General features: G+C 43.3%; 1 protein-coding gene across 1 annotated transcript in view; it reads right to left on the reverse strand.

Annotated features, from left to right (window-relative positions):
• The window catches only part of LOC127635198 (sodium channel protein type 4 subunit alpha B-like), a 161,551-nt gene that overhangs the window by 91,274 nt on the left and 45,345 nt on the right, over nucleotides 1-24,932 (reverse strand). Inside the window, 4 exon segments of the mRNA XM_052115070.1 lie at nucleotides 1,164-1,305; nucleotides 16,782-16,845; nucleotides 19,647-19,895; nucleotides 23,130-23,221. Of these exon segments, the coding sequence (XP_051971030.1) occupies nucleotides 1,164-1,305; nucleotides 16,782-16,845; nucleotides 19,647-19,895; nucleotides 23,130-23,221 (547 nt within the window).

Raw genomic sequence — 24,932 nt, forward strand, 5'->3', positions numbered from 1 at the left:
GAATAGCGTGAAGCCTCCACACGCGCTACGTCTCCACGGTAACACGCTCAACAAGTCACATTATAAGATGCGCGGATTGACGGTCTCAGACACGGAGGCAACTGAGATTCGTCCTCCACCACCCGGAGGCGAGTCACTACACCACCACGAGGACTTCAGTTTTAATTTCACAACAAAATTCCATTAAATCGAATGGTGTAATGTTTAACAAAATTAACTTGATAAAATGTACAATATTTTATTTATTAATTTGATTTGATTAAAGATTAGTTCATTCAATCTTTCCTATATATATATATATATATATATATATATATATATATATATATACTTTGTTTTGCTGCTGCTTTTTTTATTATTTTTATTTTTTTATAAACCTTAAAATGTTGTTTGATTTTTTCTGAAAACAAAATTTAAAGGGACAGTTCACAAAAAATGAAAATCCTCTCATCATTTCCTCACCATCATGCCATTCCAGATGTGTGTGACTTTCTTACTTCAGAAGAACACAAATGATATTTTTAGAAGGATATTTCAGCTCTGTAGGTCCTTACAATGCAAGTGAATGGTGACCAGATCTTTGACGCTCCAAAAAGCACATAAAGGCAGCATAAAAGTAATCCATAAGACTCCAGTGGTTTAATCCATGTCTTCAGAAGAGATATGATAGGTGTAGGTGAGAAACCCATTTTTCCTTGTAGCATTTTTACTCTAAATCTCCACTATACACCTATTCATTATGGCTGATTAAAGGTGGGGATTGGTACTATTAATGGACATTAATGTTGATCTGTTTCTCACCCACATCTATCATATCACTTCTGAAGACATGGATTAAACCACTGGAGGAACATGGATTACTTTTATGCTGCATTTATGTGCTTTTTGGAGTGTCAAAGTTCTGGTTACCATTCACTTGCATTGTAAGGACCTACAGAGCTGAGATATACTTTTACTAATCTAATTTGTGTTCTGCTGATGAAAGAAAGCCACACACATCTGGGATGGCACGAGGGTGAATAAATGATTTTTGGGTGTACTGTCCCTTTAAGTCTCATCATTCTGCTTCAAGTATTTTAGGAATGTTTAGATGTTTTTTTTCTCTCCAGAATATAAGACATAAATACGGTGTGCTGCAAAACAGATAATGGAAGACTACTGACGTGATGATAGAGGTTTTCCCAGTAATCTTGCGTCATAAGTCGGAAAAGGGAGAGAAAAGCCCATCCAAAGGTGTCGAAGCTCGTGTAGCCGTAGTTTGGGTTCCGTCCTGTCTTCATACATTCAAATCCATCAGGACATTTGCTGCGGAAAAGAGGAAAGATGCATTTTTAAGGGCATTATTTCAATCAAAATAATCCATCTTTTAATCCATTTGTGTTACCCCGAAATTCACTCAGAATGAAAATATATAACCGTCATCGTCTGCAGGGGTGCATCCAAATACTGGTCCAATAACATGGAACAATGACCCAACCAATGAATATTAATGACTTTCCACCAATTAATGGACTCAAAAGAACAATTCACTTGTTTTTTTAATCTCATTATAATCTTAAATTGAATGAGAACAGCCACCGAGTCACATGACTTGCTGTGCGACTGGCAACGTGGTCGTCCATGACTGTACCCGTGTCTCTGGCCCCTGCCCGTCATCTCTTACCAGTCTCTCTCGCTTCGAGCAGGCGGCAGTGGCCTCTCAGCAGACTGGCATGTTGAAAGTGCGAGGGTGTGCGTGATGGGTGCTATCGCTCTCACACACCTCGCAGTGTCCCTTAAAGACGTGCTAATGGATGGAACCCACTTCAATTCGATTGGGACGGGGGGCCTCGGACCCCCCACACACTGATATCATCTGCCGTTTCCTTTCTCGAATGGGCACAAGATGTCAGAACGTGCCCTCCGACCAGCTGTACACAGATTGAGACTATTTACAGTGTCACAGCCTGACAACAAACCTTATTGGAAATAATATGTCATAGTTTTGATGTTTATGTATTTTTTCAGAGCAATGCACAAGTCATAAGCGCAATGGACATGCCCATGAGGTTTTGGTATTTTCGTGCGAGCATGTGCCGAGTCTAGGCGCAAGCGGGTCTGGCGAAATAGTGTGCAAATGGGGCGGATCGTGTCAATTTAATTCGGAGGTTTTCTCCGGTTATTGCGCGGTCTGCATCCTATTATATAATCCATTTCCATAAACCCCCCCCCCCCCAAACCTTTTTCGCACCATCCGTGTCCGGTTTATTAATAATAATAAACATTGGTGGAGCTAGGGGGTGGACGTGGCCACCATGGACCAAAGCCTGGCCACCCCATTGGCCATCCCACTCGCAATGGCTGTTTTAGTCATTTTTGGGGTAATTTTTTGGTGAAACCAGCTCATGTCCCGGGTGTCATTGTATCCACTCATTCATTATAAACCGTTGAAAATTTTTGTTTATTTTCGCCCCAATGTGGAACGCCCAATTCCCAACGTGCTCCAAGTCCTCGTGGTGGTGTAGTGACTCGCCTCAATCCGGGTAGCGGAGGATGAATCTCAGTTGCTTCCGCGTCTGAGACCGTCAATCCGCGCATCTGATCACGTGACTTGTCGAGCGTGTTGCCACGGAGACGTAGCGCGCGTGGAGGCTTCGCGCTATTCTCCGTGGCATCCACGCACAACTCACCACACGCCCCACTGTGAGCGAGAACCACATTATAGCGACCACGAGGGAGACTCTAGCCTCCCTAGCAACCGGGCCAATTTGGTTGCTAAGGAGACCCGGCTGGTGTCACTCAGCACATCCTGGATTCAAACTCGCGACTGCAGGGGTGGTAGCCAGCGCCAATACTCGTTGGGATACCCAGATACCATCGACTTCATCAGTGAGTATGTTTACATGCACATGTATGTGAATATGTTGATAAGTACCAAGCCTATTGAAATAATCCGACAATGCAAGAAAACCGTAATTGCATGAGATTGAAACAATCAAGTTATTCTCGGCTTTTGACATCAAAACAACGTTCATGGGCATATTGGATAAGGTGATAAAGGTGTTTACATGCAGAGCAAAATGGGGGTAAGGTGGCAAAATCTAGGTGTGCCAATCAGTGTATGCTTAAACTGTTAATGACCTCAGCCTGGTACAGAAAACCATATAAGGTGTTCCTATGTGCCTTAAGCACAACCGGTGTAAGATCGTGCATGTAAACACCCTCACTGATCTTAACTGGCAGTAAAACCCACTGTGTTGTCGTTGAGCGCGGGTACGCAGCCAACCCTGGAATCACTTGGAGAATTTGTGAGAAGCCCTCGCACTCAGCACGCTGGCAGCTGGGGCACAAAGCATTTTGACATGGTCTATTTTGGGCACTAGAGAGTCCTGCTGCCCTGTTAGGGTCCCACAAATGGGAAAGAGGTGGATCGACTTTGGGAATTTCTGTTTGGTGCCATGCATGTAAACCAATATGGAGGCCTGTGTGTTGTTTCCGTATCTCTGTCCTGCTTGAATAACGGTTATGTTGTTATGAGCCAGATGTACTCAGGGTTACTTTGGTCTTCTGATCTCCGAGTGCCACTGGATGGATCAGATGGCGTTTCTGATGGACTGGCGCGAGGATATTTAGGATAAGTTATATAGACGAGCAGAGCTAGTGTTTAGTTGGCATCAACTTGATGCCATGAGAAATATGACAACAGGACTTTTTGAATAGATTTCACATTAGCCATCTTATTACTTAACACATTTCCTTGCTTTCCTCGCGGTTAGGGCTGCTGCCAGGGGCGGAGGAGTCCCCTACCAGCCGCTGAAACGCGGTGGGGTCTGAGACCGCTGACCGCGAGCGAGGAGGGGCTCTTGGCCGACCGCCTGGAGCGGGAGGACCGCTTCCAGGGACGTGGGGAGAACCCTTCCATCCAGGGGCGTTCCGTTCGCCAGGGGCCGGAGGACTGCCTCCGATCCGCCCGTGGACGTGCGTGGCTGTCGTCCATTAGAGGGTGGAGGAGTGACCGAGGACCAAGCTACGAGTAAATGTTTTTATTTAAAACAGTTGTCACTGTCCTTTTAGTTGTTGGGGGGGTGTCACTGTTGTTTTAGTTGTTGGGGGTGTCACTGTTGTTTTAGTTGTTGGGGGGTGTCACTGTCCTTTTAGTTGTTGGGGGTGTCACTGTCGTTTTAGTTGTTGGGGGTGTCACTGTTGTTTTAGTTGTTGGGGAGGGGGTGGGGGTGTCACTGTTCTTTTAGTTGTTGGGGGGTTTCACTGTCCTTTTAGTTGTTGGGGGGATGTCACGGTTGTTTTAGTTGTTGGGGGGTGTCACTGTTGTTTTAGTTGTTGGGGGAGGGGGTGGGGGTGTCATTGTTCTTTTAGTTGTTGGGGGGTGTCACTGTCCTTTTTGTTGTTGGGGGTGTCACTGTTCTTTTAGTTGTTGGGGGGGTGTCACTGTCCTTTTAGTTGTTGGGGGGTGTCACTGTCCTTTTAGTTGTTGGGAGGGTCACTGTCCTTTTAGTTGTTGGGGGGTGTCACTGTCCTTTTAGTTGTTGGGGGGGTGTCACTGTCCTTTTTGTTGTTGGGGGAGGGGAGTGTCACTGTCCTTTTTGTTGTTGGTGGAGGGGGGTGTCACTGTCCTTTTTGTTGTTGTTGGGGGAGGGGGGTGTCACTGTCCTTTTTGTTGTTGGGGAGGGGGTGTCACTGTCCTTTTTGTTGTTGTGGGGGGGGTGTCACTGTCCTTTTTGTTGTTGTTGGGGGGGTGTCACTGTCCTTTTAGTTGTTGGGAGGGTCACTGTCCTTTTTGTTGTTGGGGGGGTGTCACTGTCCTTTTAGTTGTTGGGGGGGTGTCACTGTCCTTTTTGTTGTTGGGGGAGGGGGGTGTCACTGTCCTTTTAGTTGTTGGGGGGTGTCACTGTCCTTTTAGTTGTTGGGGGAGGGGTGTCACTGTCCTTTTAGTTGTTGGGAGGGTCACTGTCCTTTTTGTTGTTGGGGGGTGTCACTGTCCTTTTAGTTGTTGGGGGGTGTCACTGTCCTTTTTGTTGTTGGGGGAGGGGGTGTCACTGTCCTTTTAGTTGTTGGGGGTGTCACTGTCCTTTTAGTTGTTGGGGAGGGGGTGTCACTGTCCTTTTAGTTGTTGGGGGAGGGTCAATGTCCTTTTTGTTGTTGGGGGGTGTCACTGTCCTTTTAGTTGTTGGGGGAGGGGGTGTCACTGTCCTTTTAGTTGTTGGGGGAGGGTCAATGTCCTTTTTGTTGTTGGGGGGTGTCACTGTCCTTTTAGTTGTTAGGGGGGTAGGTGTCACTGTCCTTTTTGTTGTTGGGGGGGTGTCACTGTCCTTTTAGTTGTTGGGGGGGTGGGTGTCACTGTCCTTTTAGTTGTTGGGAGGGGGGTGTCACTGTCCTTTTAGTTGTTGGGAGGGTCACTGTCCTTTTTGTTGTTGGGGGTGTCACTGTCCTTTTAGTTGTTGGGGGGTGTCACTGTCCTTTTAGTTGTTGGGGAGGGTCACTGTCCTTTTTGTTGTTGGGGGAGGGGGTGTCACTATCCTTTTAGTTGTTGGGGGGTGTCACTGTCCTTTTAGTTGTGGGGGTGTCACTGTCCTTTTAGTTGTTGGAGGGGGGGTGTCACTGTCCTTTTAGTTGTTGGGGGTGGGTGTCACTGTCCTTTTAGTTGCTGGGGGGTGGGTGTCACTGTCCTTTTAGTTATTGGGGGTGTCACTGTCCTTTTAGTTGTTGGGGAAGGGTCAATGTCCTTTTTGTTGTTAGGGGGTCACTGTTCTTTTAGTTGTTGGGGGGGTGTCACTGTCCTTTTAGTTGTTGGGGGGTGTCACTGTCCTTTTAGTTGTTGGGAGGGTCACTGTCCTTTTTGTTGTTGGGGGGTGTCACTGTCCTTTTAGTTGTTGGGGCGGGGTGTCACTGTCCTTTTAGTTGTTGGGAGGGTCACTGTCCTTTTTGTTGTTGGGGGGTGTTGCTGTCCTTTTAGTTGTTGGGAGGCTCTTTTTTAAAAATGTTTTGTTAATTTGGCACGATCGACGTGTAGGTGCCACATTTGTTTTTTCACTCCCCTTGTCCCCTCGTTCATCCAGGTGGACGGGGATGACCTGCCGGCAGACAGGGTGGAAGGCACGCCCCTTCCCAAGGGAGAGAGGGGAGTGTGCACGTTTTGCCGGGGGCTCACCGGCTTGAGAGAACGAGGGAGGAATGTGGCAGGGCGGAGGGCGGGGCTGTGATTCCGCACACCCGGCCCCTAATCAGGCTAATTAGCCCTCGAGAGGGATCTGATAATAACCTAGCATTAAATGCTTAACTCAATGAAACGTTCATTTTCCTCGATTTTTGGGAGCCTCTTTCTTTAGATAAATCAGCCAGAGCGGTATAGTACAGCAGACTCTAGGAGTGAGACTCATCTTCAATAGTTGGCACAGATCCGCAGATGGAACGAGCACAGACTGACCTCACAGGCGGGTCAGCGCTCCGTCCAGTGCTCAAACGACAGCAAAAGAGAGGTGAAACCGGGTGACTGGACTCTATTGCTTTGTAAAACGCCGTGAGACTTCAGCTTAGGTTTCACTGCAGGTTCACAAGGTGACCAGAGATGTCACGTTAACCATGGCTAAAATAAGAGGACTGGATTAATTCACTTAATTGATCCCAGAGCAGAAGAAAAGAACAAAGGAAACACACACGCTTGCATGGAGAACAGCAACTTCAGATGAATGAATGTATAAACTGAGATATGAACTGTGCTGTAACAGTACCAACGATCACTCTTTTAGTATGAAAACACATGCTTCTGTAATATTTGATATTTCGGCCAGCGTAGACCACTGATGGTAAATGAGAAACATTAGTTGTCTCAATGGAAGCTCGGATTTATATTTATTAATTGCATTATTTTTTTTAAGTAATCAGTGGCTTCCTAAAAACACTTTTGTGGCATGTTATTTATTTCCACAAAATATCATTTTGTTCCAGTGAGACACTTCCAATGTAAGTCAATGGGGTTTAATCTGTACACATTAAAATACTCACTGACACATAAACAATATGTGTGTTAACATGATTTTACTGTCATTAAATCGGCCTGAGATTTTACATAGAAACTGGCCAAAATGTCACTGTCCTTTCAGTTGTTGGGGGGTTGTCACTGTTGTTTTAGTTGTTGGGGGAGGGGGTGTCACTGTTGTTTTAGTTGTTGGGGGAGGGGGTGGGGGTGTCACTGTTCTTTTAGTTGTTGGGGGGTGTCACTGTTCTTTTAGTTGTTGGGGGGTGTCACTGTCCTTTTTGTTGTTAGGGGGTTGCTGTCCTTTTAGTTGTTGGGGGGTGTTGCTGTCCTTTTAGTTGTTGGGAGGGTCACTGTCCTTTTAGTTGTTGGGGGGTGTCACTGTTCTTTTAGTTGTTGGGGGTGTCACTGTCCTTTTGTTGTTTGGGGGGTGTCACTGTCCTTTCAGTTGTTGGGGGGGGGGTGTCACTGTCCTTTCAGTTGTTGGGGGGGAGTGTCACTGTTGTTTTAGTTGTTGGGGGGGAGTGTCACTGTTGTTTTAGTTGTTGGGGGGGTGTCACTGTCCTTTTTGTTGTTGGGGGGTTGCTGTCCTTTTAGTTGTTGGGGGGGTGTTGCTGTCCTTTTAGTTGTTGGGAGGGTCACTGTCCTTTTAGTTGTTGGGGAGTGTCACTGTCCTTTTTGTTGTTGGGGGGGTGTCACTGTCCTCTTATTTGTTGGGGGTGTCACTGTCCTTTTAGTTGTTGCGTGGGGGTGTCACTGTCCTTTTAGTTGTTGGGAGGGTCACTGTCCTTTTAGTTGTTGGGAGGGTCACTGTCCTTTTAGTTGTTGGGGGAGTGTCACTGTTCTTTTAGTTGTTGGGAGGGTCACTGTCCTTTTAGTTGTTGGGGGGTGTCACTGTCCTTTTAGTTGTTGGGGGGGTGTCACTGTCCTTTTATTTGTTGGGGGGTGTCACTGTTCTTTTATTTGTTGGGGGGTGTCACTGTTCTTTTAGTTGTTGGGGGTGTCACTGTCCTTTTAGTTGTTACGTTGGGGGTGTCACTGTCCTTTTAGTTGTTGGGGGGTCACTGTCCTTTTTTGTTGTTGGGGGGTGTCACTGTCCTTTTATTTGTTGGGGGGGTGTCACTGTCCTTTTATTTGTTGGGGGGGTGTCACTGTCCTTTTATTTGTTGGGGGGGTGTCACTGTTCTTTTAGTTGTTGGGGGAGGGGGGTGTCACTGTTGTTTTAGTTGTTGGGGGTGTCACTGTCCTTTTATTTGTTGGGGGTGTCACTGTCCTTTTAGTTGTTGGGGGTGTCACTGTCCTTTATTTGTTGGGGGTGTCACTGTCCTTTATTTGTTGGGGGTGTGTCACTGTCCTTTATTTGTTGGGGTGTCACTGTTCTTTAGTTGTTAGGGAGGGGGTGTCACTGTTGTTTTAGTTGTTGGGGGTGTCGTGTTTTTTTTTTTTTGGTGGGGTTGGGGGTTGTCGCTCCAGTCCACCCCTGATTGGCCCCAAAGTGCTTTGCCCCACCGGGATAATGCCCGGTATGCCAGATTACCAATCCAGCACAGCCATGGACTTCCATTGTAAGTGTCTCACCGGAACACAGATTTGTGCTTTTTTAAAGAATAGAGAGACGAGTCCAAATGTATTTTTGTGGTAATCAACAGTACGACACAAATGCTGTCGACTGAGCTGAACTTGTATTGAACCCGGAATATTCCTTTAAGCTTAAAATCAACATGGTGATTTTAAGTCGATGGTGTCACCAGGATCGGAGGAGCCGTTGCTGGCCACCAGAGGACGGAGAACCTGCTGCCGTCCGCCAGGGGACGGAGCAGCTGAGGACCAGTGGACGGCGTGTTCAGGATCTGCAAAACAGCTTTTCTCTCTCTCTCTATCTCTCCTCCTTGCTCTTTCCCTCTCCCTCCCCTCCCCTCACCCAGGGTCCAAGGAGGCGAGGAAGACCTCCAGGAAGGGATGGGAGTATCTCAAGCTGGAGGTTTCCCCAACCTGAATCGTTACATAGTTACTACGGTTTCAGGAAACAGTTGTGACAAGCTGGTTCATTTCTACTACGATGCGTCGTACTGCAGTGGTTGAGCAGTGAGTTACGTTGTTGTACGAAAAAGGCACCCCTGGCCAGATCATAGATCAAATCATTAAAATAAATTATTAATAACTTAATCTGATTCCCCGTGCTGCCTTTTACGTTTATCTTTTTGTGGCAGTGCAGTTCATCATTTTGCCTTCGACTCTTTGGATCTGCATTACTCTCAATATGAATTGTGATGTTTTGGTGGTGCAGGCCACGATCTGTATTTGATCCGTATTTTTAATATCACTCTGATGGCGTATTCAACTCATTTCAACTCAACTCATTTTGTTCAGTAAAACTAGATGACTGTCGTAAACTGGTTTAACAGGCATGATTCATAATCAATTGCCTGTCTCAGTTTCCATGGGCTGTTTTATCCGAGGCGAACAATGGTCTGATTGAAGCCTGTTATCACAGCAGAAGACAAACGGATCGCTCCTTTGTCTCTCTCAGGCTTTAGTTGGATGTTACAATCAACATCTACAGACCGCGTCGTAATTCACATCAGAGGACCATGAGACAGCAAGACATTCACAGACGCAGTCCAATAACTCAAAGAGAATGTCTCAGGCTTTCCAGTGTGTATTCAAGATATACTGTAACAAAAGAGCTCTTCATTTTGAAATAATAATAATAAAGTTTTATCTTTTGATTCTCGTAGAACGAGGGGATCTACCAGCTATGAAAGTCTTTCTTTCAAAATGCTTGGAATCTTACTTTAGATGCTGCAAAATGGCAAATCTTCAAGTGAAAGTCAAGGAGCTTCAGAGAGGTAATGATTTCAAGGTCCATTAGCGTCTGTCTCTCCTCGTCTGTCTCAAAACTACTTCCTCTCACAAAGTTATATGTTACAAAATAAATGTTTTGTAATTGTCTACAGAATAAAACCATTTCTAAGCTTCATTTAATCACTGTTGGTGAGGTTTGCTCATCCTGCACAATTTTGGTTCAACTAATACTAATAATACATTAATAATATAATAATAATAATAATAAATTAATAATACATTATTAATGTAGCTCATGCTGCTCTCCACGATCCACACACAACTCACCACACACCCCATTGAGAGCGAGAACCACTAATCACCACCATGAGGAGGTTACCCCATGTGACTCTACCCTCCCTAGCAACCGGGCCAATTTGGTTGCTAAGGAGACCTGACTGGAGTCATTCAGCACGCCCTGGATTCGAACTCGTAGGGGTGATAGTCAGTTTCATGTCTGGAGCATGGTATCTGGATCCTGACCCTTCTGTCTGGTTCAGTTTTGGTTTTGGTGCCGGAATCCGGACACTCGTGTTCACCCATTCAAACACACATTCGTTGTGTAGTCTCATGTGGTCCTACGTTGGTCCTTTGTTGTTTTTATGTAGCACCATGGTCCTGGAGGAACGTTGTCTCGTTTTGCTGTGTACTGTACTAACTGTATATGGTTGAAATGACAATAAAAACCACTTGACTTGACTTGACATTCATACACCAATGACAGCAGAGCTGCCATGCAAGGTGCTAGCCTGCCATTGGGAGCAACTTGGCGTTCAGTGTCTTGCCCAAGGACACTTCGGCATGTGGAGTCATGTGGGCCAGGAATCGAACCACCAACCCTGCGATTAGTGGACAACCTGCTCTACCACCTGCGCCACAGGTGTATGCGTGGGTTTCCTCCGGGTGCTCTGGTTTCCATCACATGTCCAAAAACATGCAGGTTAAGTAAATTGGAGACAATAAATGGCCCCGTAGGTGTGAGTGAGAGTCCCCTACCCACAAGGGGTTGCATCAGGAAGGGCATCCGGCGTAAAACCTGTGCCGAGTCAAATATGCGGATCACGGATGGTCTGCTTTGGCAACCCCTAATGGGAGCAGCCGAAAGAAGAAGATTGGGCATCTGTCTGGTTGCTCTTGAATGGGATGCAGGGGGATTTATTCAAGGCCACTGACTCATACATGCACATGCAGTTCTGCTGAGTCAGAGACACGCACAACTATATTTACTTTAGTCACGATCAACACTGACTACTCAGCGGCTCTTACACCTGCCATGGCCTTTATAACAGCTGTACATTACACTTTAAGGGCCTTTTCTAAATATACCATTGGCTGACCAGAATCATGGCATGGCACAAAGCATTGTTGCCATTTTTAATGTATTTGCTTTCAAGATCAGTAGCAAAAAGCATCATCATCTGACCACAATGCATCTCGGTTGCATGCTGTATGCTTCAGGGTTTCCACACCTTTATTTTCCTGTTGTTCATAATTACTAGATTATACATATATACATAAAACCAACTGCCTAATATTGTGTAGGTCCCCCTTATGCCACTAAAAGAGCACCAACCCGCATCTCAGAATAGCAGATTCTGAACAAAATTGTACAGAGTGGTTATCTGAGTTACCAAAGAGACTTTGTCAGTTTGAACCAGTCTGTGTCACAAGATTTGCAGAGATTAGGTATCCAAACGCAAAGTGAATAAACAAAAGGATTTATTTATGCAAAAATCAACAAAACCAATCAAAATGACCCCATAGGGGAAAATCACAATCCTGGCTTGAAGCCCACTGAAGCTTGGCTGGGGTGGACGAGCTGGGTACAAGAACGACCGAAACCGACTAGGATCAGGGACAAGTACGACACCGATATGGACACGAAAAGAGACGAACTGGCACTGGACAGCACACACAAAGAGACCAAAACAGGTTAACAGACCGGGCAGGTGTGACTAATAAAAGAATAATGGGCAAACAAGGAGACGGGGTATGATGCAAGATTGAGAGACATGTGGCAATACAGAACAAAACAAACCCACGTGCTCTCACAAGACACAGACACCCGAATGGCACGAGAGCATATTGCCAAGACAACAGTCAACATGCCCTCATGCCAACCGACAGATAAGATGAGAGAATGCACGGCAACGCTAACAAAGCAATGCCATGCATTCTCACACTAGCCAAAGCCTGAGTGTACATCGTGAGGCAAACGCCACATGATGCGACAGGACACCTCGCGAGAGACAGACATAAATGATTGACGTGAGTGCATGCCATCAAGATGACATAAGCGCAACGCACTCCCGCCTATTACAGACAGAACATGGAGCATGCGTGTCCGGATCCCGAAACCAACCAAAACCGAACCAGACAGGAAAGTCAGCATCCAGACCCCATGCGCCGAACATGACACCATCCGAGGAGCGCACGGCAGGGAAATCACAACCAAAGCCGTAAGCTTGCATAGAGACAGAAAACGAAATGGAAGACACACTTAGAATGATGATGTCACGGTCCTGCCAAAAACCCAGACTGACAGAGTGAAGGGACTGTGGCAGTCTGGCCATTCTCTGTTGACCTCGGCGATTCCATCCGAGGAACTGCCGCTCACTGGATGTTTTTTTGTTTGTGGCACCATTTGGAGTAAACTCTAGAGCTCTGAACAATTGTGCTGAGAAGAATATCATCTCATCTGCTATTCTGAGATGAGGGTTGGCACTGTTTTGGCGGCACGAGGGGGACCTACACATATATGATATATAACTCACAACAGACATACAGATGTTACACGCTGATTTGACTCTACACAAGCACTCCCAAAGCACGATGTCTATCCGATTGAATCATTTAGAAGTGAGCAAAACTAGAAAGATATATAATATTTTTACCATATAGACATTTCCTGCATATCACTTTAAATATTTCCATGACATTGGAAATACACTTCTAAGCAGCATCACATGTTCTGTATCCAATCCAAGAATGCATTCAGGACCTATTGATAATAAACGCTGATAACTCGCTTATGTCCATCACAGGTTAGATTTCCTGACCTCATTTAATAGCAGTCATGACAACGACAATATTTGAATTTAAGAGATTGCGCCGGAAACAATTGTAGCATTGCATTTGTTCTCTGTGTTTTGGACATTTTAATGATTAGCATACCGTGAAGAAGCACATCAGAAGAACACATCTGTCTATTTCAGTCTGTGTCCTACATCTATATACTGCATGTCAATTTACTGAGTGCCAGCACTGTCCTAATTGCTATTCTAATAAAATGAGACCAACCAAAAATAATAATTCCATGTTGTGTCCTGTATTAGTGTGAGTGTATTGCACCTGTCATCTTGGTGGCATGCACTCGAGTCAATCTATGTCTGTCTCTCGCAACTGTGGACGTGCATTGCACTCGCTTTGCGCTGTGTGCCAAGGTCGCGAGCTGTCTTCATGTTGCGCTGAGGTTCGGTCACTTCGGTCTGAGGTGTCGGGTGTGTGGCCGAACTTTCGCACAAGTGTCCTGTCTTGTTTTTGTCGCCTGTTGGTGCATCATGTGGCATTTGTCTCACGATGTACGCTCAGGCTTTGTTTAGTGTGAGAATGCATGGCAGCATTTGTTTGGCATTGTTACACATTCTCTGGTCTTGTTTGTCAGTTGGCACGGGCATCTATTGCCTTATAGTCATGGCGATGTGCGCTCGGGGCAGTGGTGGCTCAGCGGTTAAGGCTCTGGGTTACTGATCAGAAGGTCGTGGGTTCAAGCCCCAACACCACCAAGACACCACTGTTGGGCCCTTGAGCAAGGCCCTTGAACCTATCTGCTCCAGGGGCGCCGTATCATGGCTGACCCTGCACTCTGACCCCAGCTTAGCTGGGATATGTGAAAAATAAATAATTTCACCATGTATATGCAGAAATGTATGTATAATGTGTGACAATTGGTCAAATTAAATTAAATTAAATTAAATTAAATTAAATTAATTAAATTAAATTAAATTAAATTAAATTAAATTAAATCATGCCATTCGGGTGTTTTGCTGTCTTGTGAGAGCACGTGGCTTTTTGTTTCTGTATACCCTGCCACCTTGTTTGCCCATTATTAGGTTTATTAGTCACACCTGCCCTGTCTTGTTAACCTGTTGATTACGCTCCCTATTTTAGTCTACTCATGTTTGCTGTCCAGTGCAAGTTTGTCTTGTTTCACGTCTTCTGTGCTTGTGTATTCGGTCAGTCTGTTGGTTTGTTCCAGTCGGTCTTGTGTGTTGGTCCTGTCTTTGATTCTCCCATCCCTCTTCGATCCCCGGTCTGTCCTGGTTTCCCTCTGTCCCAGTCCTGGATTATATTTACTTGTGTATTTTTCCTGCCTTCTGCATTCGTGACACACCCTCTTATAATTCAACCAGAAGAAATGTGCCATTCAGGGGCAGTTCACTCTTGAATCTAAGAGGTTTATTGGGCGTCTGTCTGGTTAAAAAGGTCCTGGGTTCGAGTCCCGGCTCAACTGGGCCTTTCTGTGTGGAGTTTGCATGTTCTCCCTGTAATGGTCTGCACTTACATAGCGCCTTTTTAACCTTAGCAGTATTAAAAGTGCTTTACACTGTGACGCATTCACCCATTCAAACACACATTCGTTGTGTAGTCTCATGTGGTCCTACGTTGGTCCTTTGTTGTTTTTATGTAGCACCATAGTCCTGGAGGAACGTTGTCTCGTTTTGCTGTGTACTGTACTAACTGTATATGGTTGAAACGACAATAAAACCACTTGACTTGACTTGACATTCATACACCAATGACAGCAGAGCTGCCATGCAAGGTGCTAGCCTGCCATTGGGAGCAACTTGGCATTCAGTGTCTTGCCCAAGGACACTTCGGCATGTGGAGTCATGTGGGCCAGGAATCGAACCACCAACCCTGCGATTAGTGGACAACCTGCTCTACCACCTGCGCCACAGGTGTATGCGTGGGTTTCCTCCGGGTGCTCTGGTTTCCATCACATGTCCAAAAACATGCAGGTTAAGTGAATTGGAGACAATAAATGGCCCCGTAGGTGTGAGTGAGAGTCCCCTACCCACAAGGGGTTGCATCAGGAAGGGCATCCGGTGTAAAACCTGTGCCGAGTCAAATATGCGGATCACGGATGGTCTGCTTTGGCAACCCCTAATGGGAGCAGCCGAAAGAAGAAGATTGGGCATCTGTCTGGTTGCTCTTGAATGGGATGCTGGGGGATTTATTCAAGGCCACTGACTCATACATGCACATGCAGTTCTGTTGAGTCAGAGACACGCACAACTATATTTACTTTAGTCACGATCAACACTGACTACTCAGCGGCTCTTACACCTGCCATGGCCTTTATAACAGCTGTACATTACACTTTAAGGGCCTTTTCTAAATATACCATTGGCTGACCAGAATCATGGCATGGCACAAAGCATTGTTGCCATTTTTAATGTATTTGCTTTCAAGATCAGTAGCAAAAAGCATCATCATCTGACCACAATGCATCTCGGTTGCATGCTGTATGCTTCAGGGTTTCCACACCTTTATTTTCCTGTTGTTCATAATTACTAGATTATACACAAAATTGTACAGAGTGGTTATCTGAGTTACCAAAGAGACTTTGTCAGTTTGAACCAGTCTGTGTCACAAGATTTGCAGAGATTAGGTATCCAAATGCAAAGTGAATAAACAAAAGGATTTATTTATGCAAAAATCAACAAAACCAATCAAAATGACCCCATAGGGGAAAATCACAATCCTGGCTTGAAGCCCACTGAAGCTTGGCTGGGGTGGACGAGCTGGGTACAAGAACGACCGAAACCGACTAGGATCAGGGACAAGTACGACACCGATATTGACACGAAACTAGACGAACTGGCAGTGGACAGCACACACAAAGAGACTAAAATAGGGAAGGAAATCAAACAGGTTAACAGACCGGGCAGGTGTGACTAATAAACGAATAATGGGCAAACAAGGAGACGGGGTATGATGCAAGATTGAGAGACATGTGGCAATACAGAACAAAACAAACCCACGTGCTCTCACAAGACACAGACACCCGAATGGCACGAGAGCATATCGCCAAGACAACAGGCAACATGCCCTCATGCCAACCGACAGATAAGATGAGAGAATGCACGGCAACGCTAACAAAGCAATGCCATGCATTCTTGCGCTAGCCAAAGCCTGAGCGTACATCGTGAGGCAAACGCCACATGATGCGACAGGACACCTCGCGAGAGACAGACATAAATGATTGACGTGAGTGCATGCCATCAAGATGACATAAGCGCAACGCACTCCCGCCTATTACAGACAGAACATGGAGCATGCGTGTCCGGATCCCGAAACCAACCAAAACCGAACCAGACAGGAAAGTCAGCATCCAGACCCCATGCGCCGAACATGACACCATCTGAGGAGCGCACGGCAGGGAAATCACAACCAAAGCCGTAAGCTTGCACAGAGACAGAAAACGAAACGGTGAAGAGTGAAGGGACCGTGGCAGTCCGGCCATTCTCTGTTGACCTCGGCGATTCCATCTGAGGAACTGCCGCTCACTGGATGTTTTTTGTTTGTGGCACCATTCGGAGTAAACTCTAGAGCTCTGACCAATTGTGCTGAGAAGAATATCATCTCATCTGCTATTCTGAGATGAGGGTTGGCACTGTTTTGGCGGCACGAGGGGGACCTACACATATATGATATTTAACTCACAACAGACATACAGATGTTCCACGCTGATTTGACTCTTCACAAACACTCCCAAAGCACGATGTCTATCCGATTGAATCATTTAGAAGTGAGCAAAACTAGAAAGATATATAATATTTTTACCATATAGACATTTCCTGCATATCACTTTAAATATTTCCAGATCTGGAAATCGCCATTTTAAAATTCTCCGAAATTTCCATGTTTTTTCATGACCGTAAGAACTCTGATGTTTACTTACCCAGCATCACTTGCGTTGCCACATATTAAGGCGTCCTTGGATCCTTCCACTTTGAAATAGTTATCTGGGAATATGAAAATGACAACAGTGTGTTATACCTCAGATATAACTGATACATCAACATGCTTCTGATTAAGCAAGGAAAAATATAATTTTATGGAGATGTTGTGGCTGTTTTATCCAGGCAAAAGAGAGTGACAAATATAACAATGTCTGTGTCTTTTCCTTTTAATCTCGTGTCATTTCGATGCTGTCGTTCGCTCACACTTTTCCAGCTCTCCAGGCTTGAGTGGCGCCGAGAGACCGAGGGGAGCGCAGGGGGAAAACGCCACCCGTCATGGTTGGCAGAGCGCCCTGATCTTACTGTCCAGCTGTCAGCATTCCTTGTTTCAGGATAACCTTAGACATTTCTCCTGTGTGGACCGGACTGCTCGGAGATATGCAGCAAAGGTTATCGGCCTGAACTTATTCACCACAACCTAGAGAGCTGACTATGTAGGCTGCATTTCATGGCATACGCATACACACCGCATCTTCTACTGACCCACTTCTAAAGCAGCATCACATCCAATCCAAGAATGCATTCAGGAACTATTGATAATAAACGCTGATAACTCGCTTATGTCCATCACAGGTTAGATTTCCTGACCTCATTTAATAGCAGTCATGACAACGGCAATATTTGAATTCAAGAGCTTGCGCTGGAAACAATTGTAGCATTGCATTTGTTCTCTGTGTTTTGGACATTTTAATGATTAGCATACCATGACGAAGCACATCAGAAGAACACATCTGTCTATTTCAGTCGGTGTCCTACATCTATATACTGCGTGTCAATTTACTGAGTGCCAGCACTGTCCTAATTGCTATTCTAATAAAATGAGACCAACCAAAAATAAGACTCAATCTCATCTTAGATGTCGCTTGGTCTGACAGCATTCAATTGCGACATTATGATCAATATGCATATAGTATATTGGATAAGATTGACAAATAATGACCATAATTCCCTACATTTATAACCATTTCAGTTGCACCCCATCTCTTTTTCTATCATCTCAGCCACGTGCTGACACACATACGCACATACGACACACATATGAAGACTTGAGTCGCGACCAACAAACAGAGCCGCACCCCAGCTACTTGATCAATACAACAGTTTCTATATTATCAGAAATAACCTTTAATATGGGCAGCTTTTAGTGTTTCAGTGTATCTAATCCACCTCCCATAGCCATAGTGGAAAGCCGAGCTGGACTGGGAAAAGAAATCAGCCTGGGATTTTACATAGTAACTGGCCCAAAAGTTGTTTAAAGGGGGGGAGGGGGGTCATTCAATGTCCTTTTCTGCATATCGCGCCACCGTTTTGTGGTCCGATCTACTTAATGTGGCGGCCCACTCGGTTCTCCCGATGCCCCTGATCGGCCCCAAAGTGCATCGGCCCACAGGGAAAATGCCCGGTATTCCAGATTACCAGTCCAGCCCTGGTGGAAAGCACCGTCACGCTCCCCCTCTTTCCCTCTCACACAAACTATCTATCTACAATCCCGCGACTTGCTATATACAACAATGGCGACGCTGCTGCTGAGAAATACACTTAAGCTTACATCTTGGCAATTTGAAGTTATTCCTGACGAGAGTCGCTTCAAATGCCGCTAATTCCATACACATCTCTCTGTTTCTCTCTTTCTCCCGCTCACACATGCACATACAAATGCAAGCACGCGCTACCTTGTTGTTCCATTGCTTAAAGGCAGCGTATCATCCATTACTAGTTCTAAAGTGACGTGATTTAGCAACGAAGGTTTGAGCTGTATCAAAGCTAGATGCTGAATCCATGGCGGTCTAAAGTAGTTCCACTCACAAGAGCGTTTTAGGCACAAAAAGCTTTTAGATGTGCTACTATCGCAAATGTTGACAGCGGGAAATAGGGTGGTGGACGCTGTGAGAGGGGGCCCCCTTGGGGTTGTGGGCCCCTGGGCTTCAGTCCGTGTAAGCCTGTGCATTAATAGCCCAGCTATGTGTGAATTTATTTAATGTAATGACCTAAGATAGCGATGTGAGCCAGCCAGATTGGCTGAGGTTTCTTAAGACATGCTTCTATGTGTCATGGCCAAAGCAGACCTTACCATGCAAGCTCATAGAAGGAAACCCCAGCAACCACCTGAGACAAATGCCATTTTTAGAGATAAACTCTCACAGCGTGCTGTAAAGAAACCAGTTTAACTGTAAAACTGATCCATGTTAGACAAAGAGAGAGATGCAAGTGAATTGGCTACCTGATAACAAATCAGAGGACCAATCAGCTAATGCCACGCGAGCCGAGTGGCTTAACGTGTCACATGCGAGCGAGCCGATTTGCTAACGGAGTTGCATGGCTGAACTTTGGTCATGATTTATACTGGGCATATTTGCTATATGGAAACTATACATGGAATAGTTACATTTCAAATTGGCCTATTATTTAGTTTTGTACTTCCTGGTTAAGCCCCGCCCACATATGGTTATAATCGCTTACAATACAGTTAAAGCTAATTTTGTTATAGCAACATATATAATATAATGGAACATTTTTTTTTAATATAAAGTAGTACATAAAGTATTATTTAGCATGAATATATCCAGTATATAGACATTATAAAGTACTATAGTATTACAATCGAATGCCATCAGTAGGGTTGCTTAACTTGCTTCAATAAAACACATGACAACAGGGCTTTGCTATGCATAACTGATTAGCATGCACCACATTTATGGTCTGGTCCGGCACCATTTGTGTTACAAGAGTTTCTACTTGGAGAAGACCACAGTGAAGTCAGACCATGTCAGAACTCTACATGTATGCAGTTAAGCGCCACTGACCTTCATTGGTCATGAATTCCTCCATTGAGGACCATGTTCTGTTATTGCAGAAGAAAGTGCTGTTGTTGTATGAAGGTAGCGTGGTGTTGAGACAGTGTGCGGTGCTACGGATGCATTTTTGCCTCAGGTTTCCCATGAAGAGCTGCAGGCCGATGAGAGCGAACACACTGAGACAGAAGACCGTGAGGATCATGACGTCTGCGAGCTTCTTCACCGACTGAATCAGAGCGCCAACGATGGTCTTCAGGCCTGAGCAACGAATACAGACAATTCAAAAACGGTACCAGCAGAAGATAATGCTAAACTCAAGTGATGGTGATTGCAGAACAGTTTTAATAATTACATGCTCAGTTTGAGTAAAACATGTTGCTTTCAGGCATCCAAACACAGCACACAACATCTACATCTGTCTTCACAAACATTAGTGAGTGCAGTGAGCACACACACAGTGTGACAGATTGCAACAGAATCTTCCATGGAAAGAGCCGGAGGGTTCTCGTGAAATGCTTGATAATACTTTTATACAGTTTTACAAACAAGAAGTTCATATTTTGGTGACTTATATATTAAGCCCAATATGGCCAGCTTATTGTGCACTAATAATTGTGAAAGAAATATTTTATTTAAACATTCAGTAAGGGTGTAACTATGTGTGTGTGTGTGTGTGTGTGTGTGTGTGTGTGTGTGTGTGTGTATACAGTATATATATTACGGGGTGCCAAATTAGTATACATTCTGAATAAACTGTTATAAATCCGAATGTAACTATACATCCTGAATATATCTATAAATGCTTTATATTTGCACTTAAAACAATATATTTAGAATGTATAACTATATATATACATTTATACCTAAATATTCATATTTACAACTGCAGTATATAAACTATATATTCAGTTGTATATTTACTGTATACTCTGATTTACAATTATATATTCTGATTTATAACTATATATTCAGATTTACAATTATATATTCCAGTGTTTGACTTTATATTCTGATGTATAATTATATATATGCAGATTCACAGTATAACTATTTTTTCTGATTTACAATCATATATTCAGATTAACAAATGTAAAAAACGATATATTCCGATTTACAATTCTATATTCAGATTTCTGACTATATATTCTGATTTATAACTATATATTCAGATTTAAAATTAAATATTCAATTTCTGACTGTATATTCTGATTTATAACTATATATTCAGATTAAAAGATTTTATATTCAGATTTATAACTGTATATTCTGATTTACAACTATATATTCAGATTTACAATCATATATTCAGATTTATAACTGTATATTCTGATTTACAACTATATATTCAGATTTACAATTATATAATCAGATTTCTGACTATATATTCTGATTTACAACTATATATCCAGATTAAAAGATTTTATATTCAGATTTATAACTGTATATTCTGATTTACAACTATATATTCAGATTTACAATCATATATTCAGATTTCTGACTATATATTCAGATTTACAATCATATATTCAGATTTCTGACTATATATTCAGATTTACAACTATATATCCAGATTAAAAGATTTTATATTCAGATTTATAACTGTATATTCTGATTTACAACTATATATTCAGATTTACAACTATATATCCAGATTAAAAGATTTTATATTCAGATTTATAACTGTATATTCTGATTTACAACTATATATTCAGATTTACAATTATATAATCAGATTTCTGACTATATATTCTGATTTACAATCATATATTCAGATTTCTGACTATATATTCTGATTTATAACTATATATTCAGATTTCTGACTATATATTCTGATTTATAACTATATATTCAGATTTACAATTATATAATCAGATTTCTGACTATATATTCTGATTTATAACTATATATTCAGATTTACAATTATATAATCAGATTTCTGACTATATATTCTGATTTATAACTATATATTCAGATTTACAATTATATAATCAGATTTCTGACTATATATTCTGATTTACAACTATATAGTCAGATTTACTATTATATAATCAGATTTCTGACTATATATTCTGATTTACAACTATATATTCAGATTTACAACTATATATCCAGATTAAAAGATTTTATATTCTGATTTATAACTATATATTCAGATTTACAATTAAATATTCAATTTATGACTATATATCCAGATTAAAAGATTTTATATTCAGATTTATAACTATATTCTGATTTATAATTATACATTCGGATATCTGACTATATTCTGATTTACTACTACAGTAAATCAGATTTGCAATTATATATTTGGATTCACAACTATATATTTAGAATGTATATAATTATTTCCTTTCTGGCCCTCCATAATATATACTGTATGTGTTATGTGCGTGTATGTGGACTGTTTTTCGAGTGGTCTCATTCCATAAGAAGCTTCTGTTGTTCATGCTTTTTGCCTTAACATGCAAAGTCATGTACCTCTACAGCTACCCATGCCTGTTACATGTTAACTAGTACGGTCCAATGAGACTTTGAGTGAGTTAACTGAAGCCTGAGCTGACCGGTAACAGAAACCTGAGCCGTCTTGTGTGCCATTGATCTGCTATACAACAAAGTTCAGCAGGTTCTTTGTTAGCCACTTCAGCGTCTAATGTTAACAGCTTCGGGAGAAAGGGTGGCTGTATTTGGACCACTGAAATGAATATCGTTCAGAACTGTTGAATAAAACTGCTTAAACCAGCCTAAGGTGGTTTACTGATCTTAACTGGCCAACATGTTTGTTTTCACTGGTCAAGCTGGTCTGGTTTGATGGTTTACAGGGCTTCTGGACACTTGACTGATGATCAGGCTGGAAGTCCAGCTAAACTTGCATAAACCAGCTTAGACCAGCAAATTACCTCAGGCTGGTTTATGTATTTTTATTTTTTATTTTTTTGCCATTACTGTAATAAATCAATATCATACAACATTCTAATTTTACATTTGTTTATAATTTTAGCAAATCTCGCGAGACCTGTCAAAAGCGTGTTCATGTCTAAATGTTTTCATTCCAAAATCAAAAGAAAGAAAAAACACTTTGGCGCAAAATTAACATACTATAAATGATACACAACTGTTAAGATTATTGTGGCATTTCCATGACAATTAAGCACATTTCTTCCCCAAAATATAGTTACACTAATGCATAAATGCATACATTAAAAATAAGAATCACCATTGAGAATTATGGCAATCATTTCAAACGTCTGGACATTTCTCTCATTGCGGGACAAATGTGTTTAATTGTTTTTATTTAAATCATTTTTGATTTTGGGTGAAATGTCGCCTGTCTCATATGTTTTCCGGACGTGAGATTCACCCAGTTAGCTTGTTACCCAGCTCAAAAGTCTCATTTCCTACATTCCACATTTCCATGTTTCCAAGAGTGATTTGGAAGTGACGGAAATGTCCGGTAGGTCTTTTGGTCATCCATTAGCACTGCAGGCCTCTCACCTGGGATGACTGATATAGTTTTCAGTGCTCGTAGAACCCTGAATGTCCGTAACGCTGAGACATTGCCCAGGTCCACAAACTCAGTTACATATCTGCAATGAGCCAAAATTGGAGCACAGACAATGACAAACTGCACCAACAACAGGCAAACAACACAGTGGAGAATGAAGCAGGGCATTGGGAAAGAGATGGTCGGAGAACACAATGCGGGAGAAACTGGATGCAGTTTGGCTCTGGGGTTTTTCTTTTGTGCCACTGGATATAGAGCAACACTGAGAGCTGTCAGCGGTGGCACAGGTGTAGGAACCGCTTACCTGGAATTACGGAAATAGTTTTCAAAGCACGCAGGACCCTGAACGTTCGAAGGGCTTGCAGATTGCCTACTTTTATAAATTCGGTTAGAAACCTGCAGAATCAAATTAAAATTACATGGAAAATAGGACAAACAATTGAAAGACTTGAAAGAAAGGAACAGAATGAAAATGGCAGGATGGCTTGTCTTTTGGCTCTCTTAAAGGGATAGTTCACCCATTAATGAGAATACTCGCTCACATTGCAAACCCATACGACTTTCTTTCTTTTCGTGGAACACAAAAGGAAACGTTTAGGAGAAGATTCACGCTGCTCCTTTCCAAAGCATAAACGTGAATAATGACGTTGCCTTAAAAGCTTGGGAAATGACAGGAAAGCACCATTAAAGTAGTCCACGTGACTTATGCGTAATTTTAAATGATTGTAAAACTTGACTTCAGAACACCTGGAATATAGTGCACAAGTCCATCAAAAGAGGCGTCCAGGGCGTTGCTGAGTGACTCCAGCCAGGTCTCCATAGCAACCAAATTGGCCCGGTTGCTAGGGAGGGTAGAGTCACATGGGGTAACCTCCTCGTGGTCGCTATAATGTGGCATGTGGTGAGTGACTCCAGCCAGGTCTCCTTAGCAACCAAATTGGCCCGGTTGCTAGGCAGGGTAGAGTCACATGGGGTAACCTCCTCGTGGTCACTATAATGTGGTTCTCACTCTCTGTGGGGCGTGTGGTGAGTGACTCCAGCCAGGTCTCCTTAGCAACCAAATTGCCCCGGTTGCTAGGGAGGGTAGAGTCACATGGGGTAACCTCCTCGTGGTCACTATAATGTGGTTCTCGCTTTCGGTGGGGCGTGTGGCGGAAAATAGCGTGAAGCCTCCACACGCACTATGTCTCCACGGTAACGCGCTCAACAAGTCACGTGATTAGATGCGCGGATTGATGGTCTCAGACGCGGAGGCAACTGAGATTCGTCCTCCGCCACCCGGATTGAGGCGAGTCACTACGCCACCATGAGGACTCAGAGCGCATTGGGAATTGTCTTAAAAGTAATTCGATTACATTATCCAGTTACTTGGTAATCCGATTACACCCAACACTGTACGAGTCACACAAACTACTTTACGATACTTTTTTGGGGTCATTTTAGGAGCTCAACGGCGTCTAAATTCGAAACATTACACACAAGTTTCTCCTTTCGTGTTCCACGGAAAAAAGAAAGCCGCATGTGTTTGGTGCGTTAAGAAGGTGAGTAAACGATGACGGTATTCTCATTCTGGCGTGAACCGTCCTTTTAAGTAGTTGCGCGTGATGAAGTCATCAGGTTGCTTTTATTTCATAGAGACGCATTTAAAATGAATGAGATGTACGGCGGTCCACCATGTGACGGCGGCAATTGTGTTTCCATAATAACCTGTTATTCGCAGGTAAGCATTTGATTTATCAGCTCCTCTATCTGTTTGGCGGCTCGCATCCCTGTCAACATCCCCGTACCCTGTG

This window comes from Xyrauchen texanus, chromosome 42 (assembly GCF_025860055.1).
Source record: "Xyrauchen texanus isolate HMW12.3.18 chromosome 42, RBS_HiC_50CHRs, whole genome shotgun sequence".
Classification (NCBI taxonomy): domain Eukaryota; kingdom Metazoa; phylum Chordata; class Actinopteri; order Cypriniformes; family Catostomidae; genus Xyrauchen; species Xyrauchen texanus.